Source organism: Gnatocerus cornutus, chromosome 5, assembly GCF_029298725.1.
Source record: "Gnatocerus cornutus isolate USDA-ARS CGAHR chromosome 5, icGnaCorn1.1, whole genome shotgun sequence".
In the NCBI taxonomy this organism is placed as follows: domain Eukaryota; kingdom Metazoa; phylum Arthropoda; class Insecta; order Coleoptera; family Tenebrionidae; genus Gnatocerus; species Gnatocerus cornutus.
The window spans coordinates 9,897,671-9,911,232 of record NC_142237.1 but is presented as its reverse complement, the minus strand read 5'-3'; the positions used below and the strand labels follow the sequence as shown (position 1 = coordinate 9,911,232).

Genomic DNA, 13,562 nt, shown 5'->3' with positions numbered 1-13,562 from the left:
ATGTAATAAACCAAAGTTCATATTTTCCGTTACGTAAGATATCACGAGCTTCTTCCTCGAACCATCCAAAACCCCGTTACTTACCGAAGAAGCCTCTTTTTTTGGTTTTCGTACGCATGATCCTCTGGATCTCGCTAATATCCGAGCCGCTCTCAGTGTCGGAAATTTGTGCATTTCGCATAGATTGTCGTGGTAGAGGCGGCAACGGTCGATTTTCGTAATTATTCTCCACTCTGTGATTGTAATTCGTGTCATAAACGTAGCGCGAATCTGCGTGACGTTTACCGATATCGTTGGCACTTGCCGTTAAACGCGAACCGCGAGCGAAACTGTCAGGTTGGCGTGGTGGTACCATCGGAGCTGTCTGTAGTTGACCCATTATTGTCCCACTTTGAGGTACATCGTGAATTTGGCCGTTAAAATCCGCGTATTTGTTTCTCATGGTGACTTGCTTTTGACCATAAGTACTGTCGGTCATGCTCTGACGAGATGAATAGACGGGGTCGCGTTGTAGAGGCATCTGAGGATTGTTGGGATATCTTTGGAGGTTGTTACGACCGTACTCGTCGTACTGAGAAAGATTGGATATTCTGCGGACCACTTGCGGAGGTCTGGTGCCGTAGATATCTTGCTGTCGAGACAAAGAGTCCATGGACAACCGTCGGACACCCATTTGAGGTGGTACTTGACCATAGATTTGATGAAGCTGGCGTGGAACATCGTAATTTTGTGCCCTGAATTGCTCCAGAACCCGATTACTATAGAGAGGTTCCTTCGGACCACCGTACCTAGTACCATAAATATGATCTGGTGATTGAATAAAAACCTCATCGTCGAAATCCGAGTCCACACGATCCACTCTTCTTTGCGGCGGTTTCGGAGTGTACCCATTTCTGGTAGGCCAAGCTTGTTGTGCAGATTGAGAACTTGAAAAGCTCACCCTTTTATTGTAAGGTGTCGAATCATAAATCTCCTGTTTCGTGAGACTTCCTCGTCGGAAAATAGGTCTTTGCATACTGTCAACACTCCTTCGCTCGGGGTTGTTTCGGACAAAATTCTCATCGTAAATAAAGTGTCGGCCGCCGTGTCCATCCGTCACAGTAAGCGCATGATCTTCAGGAATAGCTTGTTGAGGAGCATACTGACCATAATTGGACGCCCTCGCATCCCTGGGTAAGCTCAAACTTCGCCTTCCGGCTCTTTGCGACGACGGGGACAAACTCCTCGAACGTCTTAGTCTGTTTTGTTCCTCGTAGTACCCATTCATTTGTAGCTCGTACAATTTCTGATCTTGCTCCTCTTTAAGTTTCTTCAACTGCTTCCAGTAGTACTCTTCCACGCTCTTTCTCACATCCTCTTTCTTTGGTGACGACATTTTCATCGAGACGGACATTCGCAAATCTACAGGAGTGGATGCTCGGGGATTAGATAACACGTTTTGATTATACGACTGATTTCCCAGAGGAGTCTGCGAACGCTGAGGTTGCGGAGCGTGAACCATTGCGTTTGTGACAATCCTATCGAAATGAGGCTCCTGTTTTTCTGGTTTTTTAGGAGATTTCGGCGACATCGGGGGTTTTGCAGCCACTAGTTCTTCGGGAGATTTGGAAGCAGTCCGCTTCGGTGGTGTCGGTGACCTTGTACTGTTTTTCAACAGCTCCGTTGCAATGATCTTGTCGGTACTCACTCTGTTAGCAGGGATTGGAGACTTGACTCTAGGCTGTGGTTCATAAATTTCACGATTTGGTGGTAATCTTAGCTTCGTACTCTCCAGAGACAACGGTTTTGGAGAACTTAATGGCCGTGAATTAACTGATTTCGGTTCTTCGCGTCTAACAACATAATCCAAGTTGTCAAAGACGGGACCAAAGGTTTCTTCCTGCTTCGGACTAATCGTACCTTTGTCGGGATAATCTTTGCTTGCACTCTTGTCCAAATTCCTTTCAATAGTCCTGGGAGTGTCTTTGTTGTTTTGGAAAGGACTCGGCAACGGGCGTTCGGTGTTGATAGGAATCGCAGCCTTTGGTGTGACAACTGTTATGTTTTGGTATGTTTCTTGAGCTCTGGGAGGTGTGTCACGGGCAACCACACCATTCGGTTTATCAGACTCCGCACTCGTCGAAGAACTCGTGTCGATGTACTTATTGACAGGAGCACTAATAAAGTCAGTTATTGTAGGTTTTCTCGGGTCTATAAGGACGTAGTTTTCGGACTGATCTTCATTGAAATTCTGTCGTATCGAGTTAAAACGATTCACATGCATTTGTGCGTACTCCTGCTCCAGTTCTTTGATTTTTCGCTCGTGGTACTCTTGCATCCTAAGAACATGCGGCTTAACTGTACCATAAGGGTCGTCGGTTATTTTTGCTGGAACTGTCTGTCGCGCCGGCGACAGTCTTGTAAAGTTGGACTCGTTTTTGAAATTGTCGGAATAAACATTGTCAGTCGGTTTCTGTTTAGATCGATCTTCTTCTTTCTTCTTTTTGTCTTTTCCGAAGAAGCTCCCTAGGAACATTTTCTTTAAACTTCGTTTCTTCTCTTTGGGTTTCCCGTCCATTGTGAAATTATTCAATTCTTTGGCTATTTTATCTACACTTTCTTCAGATGCGGATGGTTGTAAAAGTACACTACGAATCTCATCCCCATCAATGAATTCCGACCGCCGATTGACCACATTTGAATTCTCGTCTTTTGGCGGCCGCTTTCGGATCGCAGGTTTCGGTTTGATCAACGGCGGTACTAATTTCGCAGTTTTGGGATAACCGAAACTCTCTGGAGTGAACTTTTCTGTCGCTTCGTCTGGTGTTTCCACTTTCGGTTCCTTCTTCGTGTGCTCTTGCGAATTCTGCCTCGCCAGATTTTCGAAGCGTCCTTTCAGACCGTCCACGCTGTACCGTTTAGTACCCGCGCTCGAAGACCGATGAAGTTTGGCGTAGGCGGATTTGTTAATGAAACTTCTTCTGTTGGTAGGATCGCGTAGGACAAGATCCTCCGAGTCTTGTCTGTATATCCGGTGAATCGTCGTCACAGCTTTGTTCTCTTTGACGTCGACGTGTTCATCGTCTTGATTTGTTGAGTTGACCGATGAGGTCATCTCGGCTGATTGATTGGATGATTAAGAGAAACTCCTGGAAAAAAAGCGGTAATAGTCAATATGTTGCGGAAAATTTCTCTTAGTTTAAATACCGTATTTCCGTGGTGTGGTTTGTGTTTTCGAAAGGTTTAAATTGCGATTGGAATTGTTAAGTAAATGCCGTGTGGCGGGTGATATTTGCGCGTTTTATCTTATCACTGATAACAGTATCTACGTGATGAGGAAGATGGAATTGGAGGTGAGGCCGGATATCAATAACAATTTTCTTGCTTAATTTGAGAAGCGTGAAAATTAATAAGCCGAGAAGCGCACTTTATACAAAGTAAATAAAAACAGTGCGCGTCTGCATAATAAACAGTGTGATAAAAGATCAGCGGCTCATCAATCAAAGACGCCCACCTAATACCTCGTCTCTTATATTGTCTATTGGAAATTACCATAAATCGACGTGGAAATCACAACCGCGCACAACACCTAACTGTGATTCTGTGATCTTTGTTAACGAATCGCCATACAGCACATATTCTGCACACACATGCACATGCAGTTATTGGAAGAATTTCAAGTTTACTGAGCGAAGACGGAGAGCAAATCGTCGTGAGTCACGCATACCTTTATAAACTGCAGCTGCTTGAGGGCACCGAGACGAGAATTGGTCGCCGAAGAGGTAAACACTAGGTGAAACAGATCATATGAATGCTCACTTCCAACTGAGAACGCAAAGCGGTGATAAGCACCTGACCGTTTTGTAATCGCACTCCTTATCACCATACCCCGAGATCTACACCTATGCGAACTTGCAACGGATTGCAGACACCGACCGGCGAGGTGACGCCGTAGGAGATCGCAGTTTATTGGATCTTGTTAGCCATCACCGACTTCCTTGTCGTGGTGCAACTGAGATTCACATTTCTCCGCTCTTCAGTCTCGCTGACCCCGCGGATTTTTCATTAGATGCACCGGGTGGGGCTGTTCCGAATTTAAAAGTTCAATTAAACGAAGAGTTTATTTTCGAAACAATGTACAAGTAAACATAGACATATGGCGAGGTTTTTACACACGTGGCTTGACATGCCACTGCAGGAAATTGGAAATATTTTTTATTACTCTTATTATTAGCTCGGTGCAGGGCAAGATTTAAATCGTTCCCATGCCAATCACCTTTAATTATTCAACTCCCTTTAAATTCACAGTTGCTTAGATGACTGTTTTAGAGGTCAATGCAATTAAACAATTAAATAATTTCGTTGATAAAACTACCATTCAATCTTATCATTATCATAAAGTCAATTTGCCACGTTCTCGGAACTTGTGTGGTTCAATACCTATTCGCGGTTTTTATTTTAATGCCTTTGCACATAAATCAGATGAAAGACAGGCACTGTTTCACCAGTAATGTAAATGTAAATAAACTATTGGTTTGCCATTTATGGAGCTTTTCGGAACGGTTGCACACTCTTTAAGTTGTTTACTTTTGATTTAGTGCGCTTGAGAAAGAGTTATTGAACAAATCTGACACCCAGATGTAGTTGTTAGGTGTCGGCTAATCATAACTCATTTTTTTAATTGGAAATGTACACACTAAATGAAAAAAGCATTTTTCAACAAGTATCATCGATAAAAATAATACACGCTATCAGTTATTTACCTCTCAAATTTTTCCAAGTTTTTTTTATGTTTGCTCATTGGTCTATTAATATACAGGCTGTCCCAAAACTCGCGCCCCAGAGAGAGCAAGGGAGGGTACCGACAGCAATACAGATGATAAATTTCAAAACAAAAATTGACTAAGTTAGTATTCGAGACCGGATAAAAAGTTAACAACCAACCCCAAAAGCTTATTCGAGAAGTGGAGTAAAAGACCCAATTTCCTAAGCAACGAGTTTTTTGTCTTATCTCGTTTATTTTTTGAGTTAAAAAATTTTAGTTTCAAAATTTTGCTTCAGAATTGTTGCTTCCATAAGCCCTTTCTCTCTGAGGCGCGAGTTCTGAGACAGCCTGTATTTGCCAGACCTCGCCACTAAAAATAATATTGATTAGCATTTTTGTCGCCTAGTTTATTGATCAAGTATTCCACGAATAATCTGATTAGATTACAAGCATTTTAACTTCCAATTTTACATTTTGCACGTACGTCAAATGAGCAACACTAAAATAATTTGACTTCAACAAGTAGATAAGTAATTAAAAATAAGATTATTACATTTATTTATCTACAACTGATAAATTATAATGTGTGTTAGTAGTTGAATAATGACCATCATATTCCAACAAGTTATGGTATATCAAAATTGACATTTCACGTTAGAAAATAAATTAAGTTAAAATGAAATTATGAAACCGATGTTGTAGATAAAGTATAGTATTTAATTCGGGTATAATGGCCACAGCTATTATGCAACAATTCTACGAGGATCAAACCTAAAAACTAAAAATAAAAAAAATGTGTAACTAAAACTTCAATAAACCAAAAAAAGAAAATAAAGTCAACAAAAAAAAATTAAATTAAAAAAAAATCAAGAGACCAATAGTTGTAACCGCAAGAAGTAGATAAGTCCGCGATGCAAAAACCAAACTTATTACTTAAAACAAGAAATGCAGAAATAAACGGCGAAAGAAATAGAGAAAAGCAAAAATCAACGAGCAGATGCACGAGTTTTAAGAAGAAGTTCTAAGACAAATTAAACAGCATTAAATAAAAACTCCGGTTTGCGCGGCATTGGAGTCCACGGGCGGAAGTTTGAAGCGAAGAAGGGGAAAGGAAAGCTGCGTGAGATTTATGAATGAAGTGAGGAAAGGTAAGGGTTTTTCATAAACTGTCGGAAAATAGCACAAACTAGAAGAAAAGTTAAATAGAGCAGATTTTTCATCATACAAAGAGAATGTTTGCATTTCTCGGGGACCTAAAGGTACGATTATAGAACCGTTTAAAGAGAAAGGTGTAAATAGAACAGAAAACAAGAAATTTATGCTTAAACGGAGTGTTAGGTAAAAGTGAATGAGGCTGAAAGTGAAATATTTTATACGAGAGGTTAACCTCCCTGGGAAATCAGTGTATCAGTCTTAGGAAATCAGGGGAGATCGTTAGAAAATCTAGGGAAATCAAACAAAATCACAAGAAAATCAGGGGAAGTTAGACGAAATCACAAGAAAATAAGAGAGGTTAGACAAAATCACAAGGCAATCAGAGCAAGTTAGACGAAATCACAAGAAAATAAGGAAAAGTTGAAGGAAATCACAAGGAAATTAGACGAAACTACACGGAAATAAGGAGAGGTTGGACAAAATCACAAAAAAAATCAGGGAAAGTTGGACGAAATCACAAGGAAATAAGGAGAGATTGGACAAAATCACAACTAAATCATTGGAAAATTAGGGGAAGTCAAATGTATGCCATTTTTGAGGAGTAATAACCCCTGGAATTTATATTTGTAAGGGAGTAGCAGCCAAGCCCATTAAACCTGAGCCCGTTCGCAAACTATACGAATTGGGATGAATCAAGAAAAAGAACGGACGACCAGAGGTTATTGTAGCAAAAAACAAATTCTATTATGTTAGCAGCAATAAGTCATTCTTATTACACAAAATTATCATATTAAACGATTTGTGTCCCGTTTTTGCCAAGACAAATTATAAATTTTATTTCATGTTGTAAAATTTATTGAATAATGTATATTTCTAAGACATAGTTTCATCACCTTTTGAGATTGATTGCGCTTCCAATAACCTGCTAACTCGTTTTCTGCATTCTTCCTGTAACTTTATTTTATAGCTTCTTGCCATTTTCACCTGCAAATAATTTACATCCACGACAGCTTGTCTCCTTGCGCACATAAAATATATCAAAAATTTTCTTTTCCAATGCTGCATCGCCATAAATCTACTTTTTCCCTACTAAATTAATTATGATTTGCAATACAAAGACTGTTAATAATATATCTAAATTTAACATTATAAGATTATGTAGATAATAAGAGCTTTTGATAAATTTACTTCTTTTGTGTTCGGCGGTACATGAACTAGATATAATACTTTGAGATTAACCTTTTAAGGCAATACTTTAGCATTTATTTATTAATGCCTTTCATTTGCCTCCCTTTTTACATAAATTAGAACGCTTTTGCGCGTCCTCTCGCTAACGTTCAGGACCATAACGTCTGTCTACAGCAAAGAAACGTACTGCTGAAGAATTTAACGTGCAAAACTGGTTGCCTAATTATTTTAAGCTCGAACGTCCAATTTTGTCATTTCTTTATGATTGAACTAATGGGGTACGTGATCGAAACCTCTCCCTGTTAGAATTAAAAAAACATCCCCCTCGTTTCCATAAAGGCACAAATTAGACAAAGAGATGCCACATAATCTTAGAGAAATGGAAAGAGTTATCAATAAATTCTGGGTGTACCCAGAGGGTGTAACTCTTTTATTTTCGGACGGAGTGAAAATTCTAACATTTTTCCTCTATTTAATTATGCAAACCAAAGCCAGAGGAAACAGAAACAAGTTTTACAAGTGTTAACTGCACTTATTAAATAAACCATGTAAGGCAGCGTTCTCTGTGTAATTGTGGAACTCAATGACCGTGGGCTCTTTGAAACTCATTTTGTTGCAGCTATTCTTTAAGTGAGTAAGCTTGAAGAAACTAAATGCATTATGCACCGGTCTGAGTAAACTTAGTTGGCGCAAGTTCTCGGAAAATCTTATATAAAGTAATAATAACCACTTTGTTAATTGAGATATCTGGATAAATCCGACACTTCCCATACCGCAACCCAAAGAAGCAAAGTTCCGACTTCTTAACTCCAATTAAATCGTGTCCGTTCCATGGAAATTTAAATCAAACTGACCCCGTTCCATTATTCCGCGCACGTAGTAACTAGGGGCGTACAGGGTTCATTGTCGTGCGAGTACAAGAGAAGCAAGTTCATTGAAGGCATACGCTGCTCGATGCAGCAGCGGAGGCGGATTTATCCTCGTTCGTTTTCTTCTTGTTTGGTCTGTCAGTTCACGGCTGGTAATCAAGAGTTTTGCAAATTTAGCCTGGAAAACGCTGAATAATGAACTCTTGCCGCAACACGCGAGAATCCCGTTATATGAACGCATCTTTTCTGTTTTGACGTCACAGGAAATCCTCCAAATGGTGACGTCTTTTCATTTGTTCCCAATGCACCATCTGGCGAGGGACGGAATCGGTTCAGCATAATTCTGGCAAGAACGTGTGAAGTAATTTCGCTTCTTTTACCTGATGGTGATGGCGCGATTTTAACACTTATTGAAAAGGGAATGCGGACAATTACTTCAACCCTGTCATTAAAAAAGGCTGCGGGTTAAGAGCGGCGCGACGAAAATCGAATTTTTTAATTAATGCGCTCTGCACTATTTATTGGAGGTGCACAGAATCTAGAAGGTACAGAATTAGCCAGTTATTTAAAGAGAAAGTTCTTTAATAAAAACCAGACTTCTTGGAAGCTGATGCCTCCGGTTCAATGAAATATGACGGGCCATCAGACACTCCACTTTTGTACCTACATAAATGATGCTTTTTATTTTCTAATAGTTTGGCTTCGTGGAAGAGGACTAACCACAAATTTACATTGTCTTCATTAGTGGAGATCACATAAATTTGCAATAATATGCTTTCCAGTTCACTGTTTTTATATGCGGCGTCTGGCTTCGGTAGAACGAAGGATTAGATTAGACGCCCTCGGGAGCTGCATCCGCGCGATCAAAAGACCGATTTATGCCCCCTATAAAGAGACCTTGTAGGTAAACAAAGAAAATGATGACACTACAGTCAAACATCTATTACGCCTACAGATCAGACGCCTCGATGTGGGTGTATTGTATGATTTAAACGCCATATGAGTGCGAGCGAGGGTGCAAATTCGCTTGACACCGAAAAAATATGTTGGCATCAACTGACAACAATAATTCTTTTCAAACCGAAAAAATACTGTTCCGACATCTAAACGTATATTTTTCATGTTAAGCTTAGATATTTTCGTTCAACTGGGAAATTAAAAAACAATAAGAAGATTTGGATGGAATAAAAACCTGACATGATAGAGTTGTACAAAGAAACAATAGACATTATTTGAGGAACGTGATGGTGGAGTTGGTTTTAGGGTGGTCTAATCGCACCTGCTCATGGTTCGTAAAAGTCAAAGTTGGTTTTCCTCATACCAATGTCTGGTATAGTTTACAGTTCTAATAATGCGGCCTTCAAGTTACAGGTTTTATTTTCAGGTTTTCGTTGTAGTGTTTAGAAATAGACTGGCAGTAAGATCTTGCTTTGATAAATTAGTTTATTGTTATCAAATGTACGCCGCTGTAATCGGATCGGTTTCTAAAGGTTGAATAAACGAATACCTCCAATTCAGTTCGCATTTTTAAGCGTCTGTTTTATTACTTGTAATCCATTTTTATATCCAAATACTCCTAGAATTAAACGCAATGTGAAAAAACGCTTTGTTCGATGTACTATTGCTTCAGCTATTAGAAAGTCATACTTATTTATTATATTTTTAATAGTAGTTAACATTATTTATTCTTAGCATAATAAAATGAAAATCCTGCCCCAAATTCCAGGACCCCGAGTGTACGAATGGTCGAAAATGTTAACCCAAAAACCGAATAAAAGAATGATACGTCAAAAATTATCAAGATGCAAGTTGTCAGGAATGCCAACCCATTAAAGCGCTTTTATTTAGTCACATGGTATTTTAGCATAAAAAACCAATTTATTATCGACCCAATTACATTCTGGTTCAAGCTGATGAACTGTTAAATGCTCCACCCCGCGCATTTTTGCAAGAATTGAGTAGCAATTACTAGCAGTAAATCCTAAAATTGGCGTTTTAAAAACAATTATGTGTATTAATCGATTTGTATTCAATTTTCTTTTAGATGCGTTTGAATGTCAAATCGTTTTTGTGATTATAAAAAGTGAAATCATGTAAACAATACCGCCTAGGAAGTGATGGACAATTAAACAACATCTGAAAGAAAATATATGAGACGGAAACAAGTGTATATGAAAATAAAACATTTCTCAGGAAACAAAAGGCATAAAGATCATTAAATCTTTATGGTCCCTGTGCTTTGGAACCTCCCAACAAACATTAAAGCTGTTGACACAAGAAATTTCTCTAAATAGTCCATAAGGTCAGGATCAAGAACTTTAATAGCGTAGTCTGGATTAAGACTTTATTTCAACAATTATTTTCAAGAGGAGCCAAAATCTTCAACACTTTCCAATAAAATTCCTAATTCGGTCAATTTTTGTTCTAAAGCAATGAGATTTCCAGAAATTACTATTCTTAAGGTATTTATTAACTGTACCAAATTACAAATTTATAGAGCAAAAGACACAAATTTTAGAAATTTTTATTTTTAAAAAGAATTAAAAATCTTCAACATTTTTCACTAAAATTTCTAATTCTGACACTTTTTGTTCTACAGCAATTAGATTGCCAGAAATTACTACTTTTAAGGTATTAATTTACTGTACCAAATTGCAAATTTATAGAGCAAAAGACACAAATTTTAGAAATTTTCATTTTTAAGAGGAGTCAAACATCTCCAACATTTTTCAATAAAACTCCTAATTCTATCAATTTTCTTTTTATAGCAATGAAATTTGGAGAAATTACATTAGTTGAACGAAATTGCAAAATTATAGATCGACATAAACATAAACATAAAATTTAGAAATTTTTATTTTCAATTAATTTTCATGTTTATTTAAAATTTTATAAACCAACAAAAAAATTATCATTTCATCTGAAAAATCTATTTTAATTCCTGTTTCTTTCTTATCCACATGATGGAACAGAAAATGCCTGTTTTACTAATTAAGTAGTAATCAACACACATTTTTTAATCCACAGTAAAATCAGTATTTAGTCTAGCATTCTTTATTAGACTTAATAAAACATTAGACTTAAAATGTCTCCTGTTAAGTAGTTGTGTTTCTTTAGAATATCTCGAATTTCAATTTCCTGTTCTCATTCTTTATTTACACCCATAAAAACTTTAGAATGTCAGATTTTATAGCTCATGGAAATTATCCATTAATTGCTGCTGAAAATAAGCAGAAATTACAAATACGATTCTATTTTACTTTAATAAAAGCAATCCAGATCGGTTTTTTGAACAGCAACAGCCAAAAAAAAATTACAAAATTCATTACCTACACAAATTTATCAAAATCGTAATAAATATGGATTTACGACAAAGCATGAAACGTTTTGATCCCCATATCTGTGCTAGCTAGGTCTTTGTCCACAGCTACCGTGAATCAACCGAGAATTTGAAAACATAAATTTTATTCAACCAAATGACGCATTCGGACTCTAAGATTTACTGAAATCAGCGTGTTTTGAACAAATAAGGTAAACGAATGGACTTGTCGGCAAATAGTTAGCATTTCTCCAAAGCAGAAGCGCTTGCAGAAAATAAAGAACCAAGAAAAAGTCACATCAAGGAAATGACTCGTTAATTGACCATCAAAACCGAATCACTAAAAAATGTACTTTGACTTTTTTGAACCGGAAAGCCAATGCACCTAATCATTTCATTCTTCCGACGTGACTAATCCACGTTTACTCATATTGTTTGTTTATTTTTCCAGTCTATGTTTCACTGTTCTGTTTTTTCGAGACATGACCTCATTAAAGCCCCCACAGCCGATCATCAAATTGCAGACACCCTAATAATTCGTGTCGAGTAGGTGCTAATTATCGTGTGTGGTGCAGACCCACCAAACCGCACCCATCATTGGACAATCGGGGGAGCAGGTAAAATATTTTTCGGCTACCGAGTAAGGGTCGTGTGTTCTAACTTTGACCGTAAAACTCCCTAAATTCTGACATAAAATGTATATTTTTAGCTGTGGACGACATATGCTAATGGTTGGAGGTGTACACTGCATGATATTTTTATGGTAATGTTTCTTTTAAATGTTAAACAAATGACATCACAGTCGTTTACATAATTCCACAAGACGACAAATAACTTATGCAGTGAACTATTTTAATGCGATGTTTGCATTTAAGGAGACCACGAGTAAAAATTCGCTGGTAATGATGGCTTATCGGGATAATTGCGAGACGTGCGGAGCTTTAATGGCATTATTTAGGTTGGCGCTAATGAGAGCAACAAAAACAAAAAATATTTATCGCGAATAGTTAATTACCAAACAGTTTTTCGAAGTGTGGATAATTACGTAGAGTCCGCGCTGATAACTTCTACTTTGACCTTTTTATCACATGTTTAAATTGCATTCGAAATTTCTAAATTATAGCCGAGTACCCTTATCGTTTAGGGGGTGATAAATTTCTAAAATTGCTGGATCGCAGGCACCATAAAGGAAATGACGAAATTAATTAACCAAAGGAAATATAAATTAACCCAACTACAATGAGCTACGTCAATTTCAACAAGTAAAAAAACGCATTTACCATGTTCATAGTCTCCAATAATTGTTAAATCCAAATCATCGACAACGCGCAATTGTTCCAATCAACCGATAGTACCTACACCAACCCGCCACTGTTTTATTTATTGTTATTGCTTTTTGATTCGCATTCGAAGAAAGTGTTTATTGTTTCGCTGTCCAAGAGAACGCGCACGGCACCGAGAGGTTGAGAACCAACTGAATTGCTGTAGCATGGGTACTACTCCATAAAACAGCAGCCTCGGGGTTCTTTTGTACGGATTGGTTTCGTCGGTCGATCTCTATGACACAAACAGCTGGGTTTACTTGGCAATGACCTTGGAATACTACAAAATGCTACATTCGCACTGTTTATTATTGAAAACTTCAATTATAAATATTTACGCGCGAGCATTTTAAACTGAGGCCTCTTTGCGCCAAAATCGTTCACCCTGACCTCTTGCCGACTATTATGTAAATGCTGGAAATAAAAATTGCACATTCAAAACAAACAACGTGGACGACACAAACGCGCGCCTACGAAGAAATCAGAGCCGGTGGTGGTATTCAGCGGTCATTGTGATACAGAATGTGCAGATACAGACGAATAAAATACCTTGTAACACTTTCGATTTAAACTGAAAAATATACATTTCACTGCGGAAGAATTGTGAAATCTGGAAAGCAGTGGCGTACGTGGTAAAAGTAATCAAGAGAAGGAGGCGGGACAATGAAGTCTACTGTTTTTTTTGTTTAGTTTTCATGGCTTTGTTTAATATGGAGAAAAAATTGATTACAAAACTGAGAAACGCGGATTTTGAAATGACTAAAGTTTACGTGTTTATACAGCTAATCATTATTGTTACCAATTTGTTCTTCCACGCACTGTTCTCCTTGAGTTACATAATGACGAGTTACGTTTTTTTCAACAGATCAAGGTGCAAACAAACAAGGTATTCATAGAAATGGTGTTCTTTAAATATTACGAAAATTGTTGCAAAAATGTTAACATACTGGTGGAGTTTAGCGATG

General features: G+C 37.8%; 1 protein-coding gene across 20 annotated transcripts in view; it reads right to left on the bottom strand.

The window, feature by feature from the left end:
* LOC148174301 (uncharacterized) overlaps nt 1-12,788 on the bottom strand; it is a 107,508-nt gene extending 94,720 nt beyond the window's left edge. For 13 of the 20 annotated variants that reach the window (XM_088037463.1, XM_088037473.1, XM_088037472.1 and 10 more), the window contains exons 1-2: nt 12,556-12,784; nt 85-3,128 (exon numbers count right to left, since the gene is read on the bottom strand). In XM_088037463.1, the coding sequence (XP_087893589.1) occupies nt 85-3,094 (3,010 nt within the window). In that variant the 5' untranslated portion in view covers nt 3,095-3,128; nt 12,556-12,784. Of the gene's footprint in view, nt 1-84; nt 3,129-3,186; nt 3,258-3,531; nt 3,679-3,706; nt 3,799-12,555 lie in introns of those variants that run through there. The other 7 variants (XM_088037482.1, XM_088037483.1, XM_088037481.1 and 4 more) reach the window with 6 other exon arrangements.
* Between the last annotated feature and the right edge of the window lie 774 nt (nt 12,789-13,562).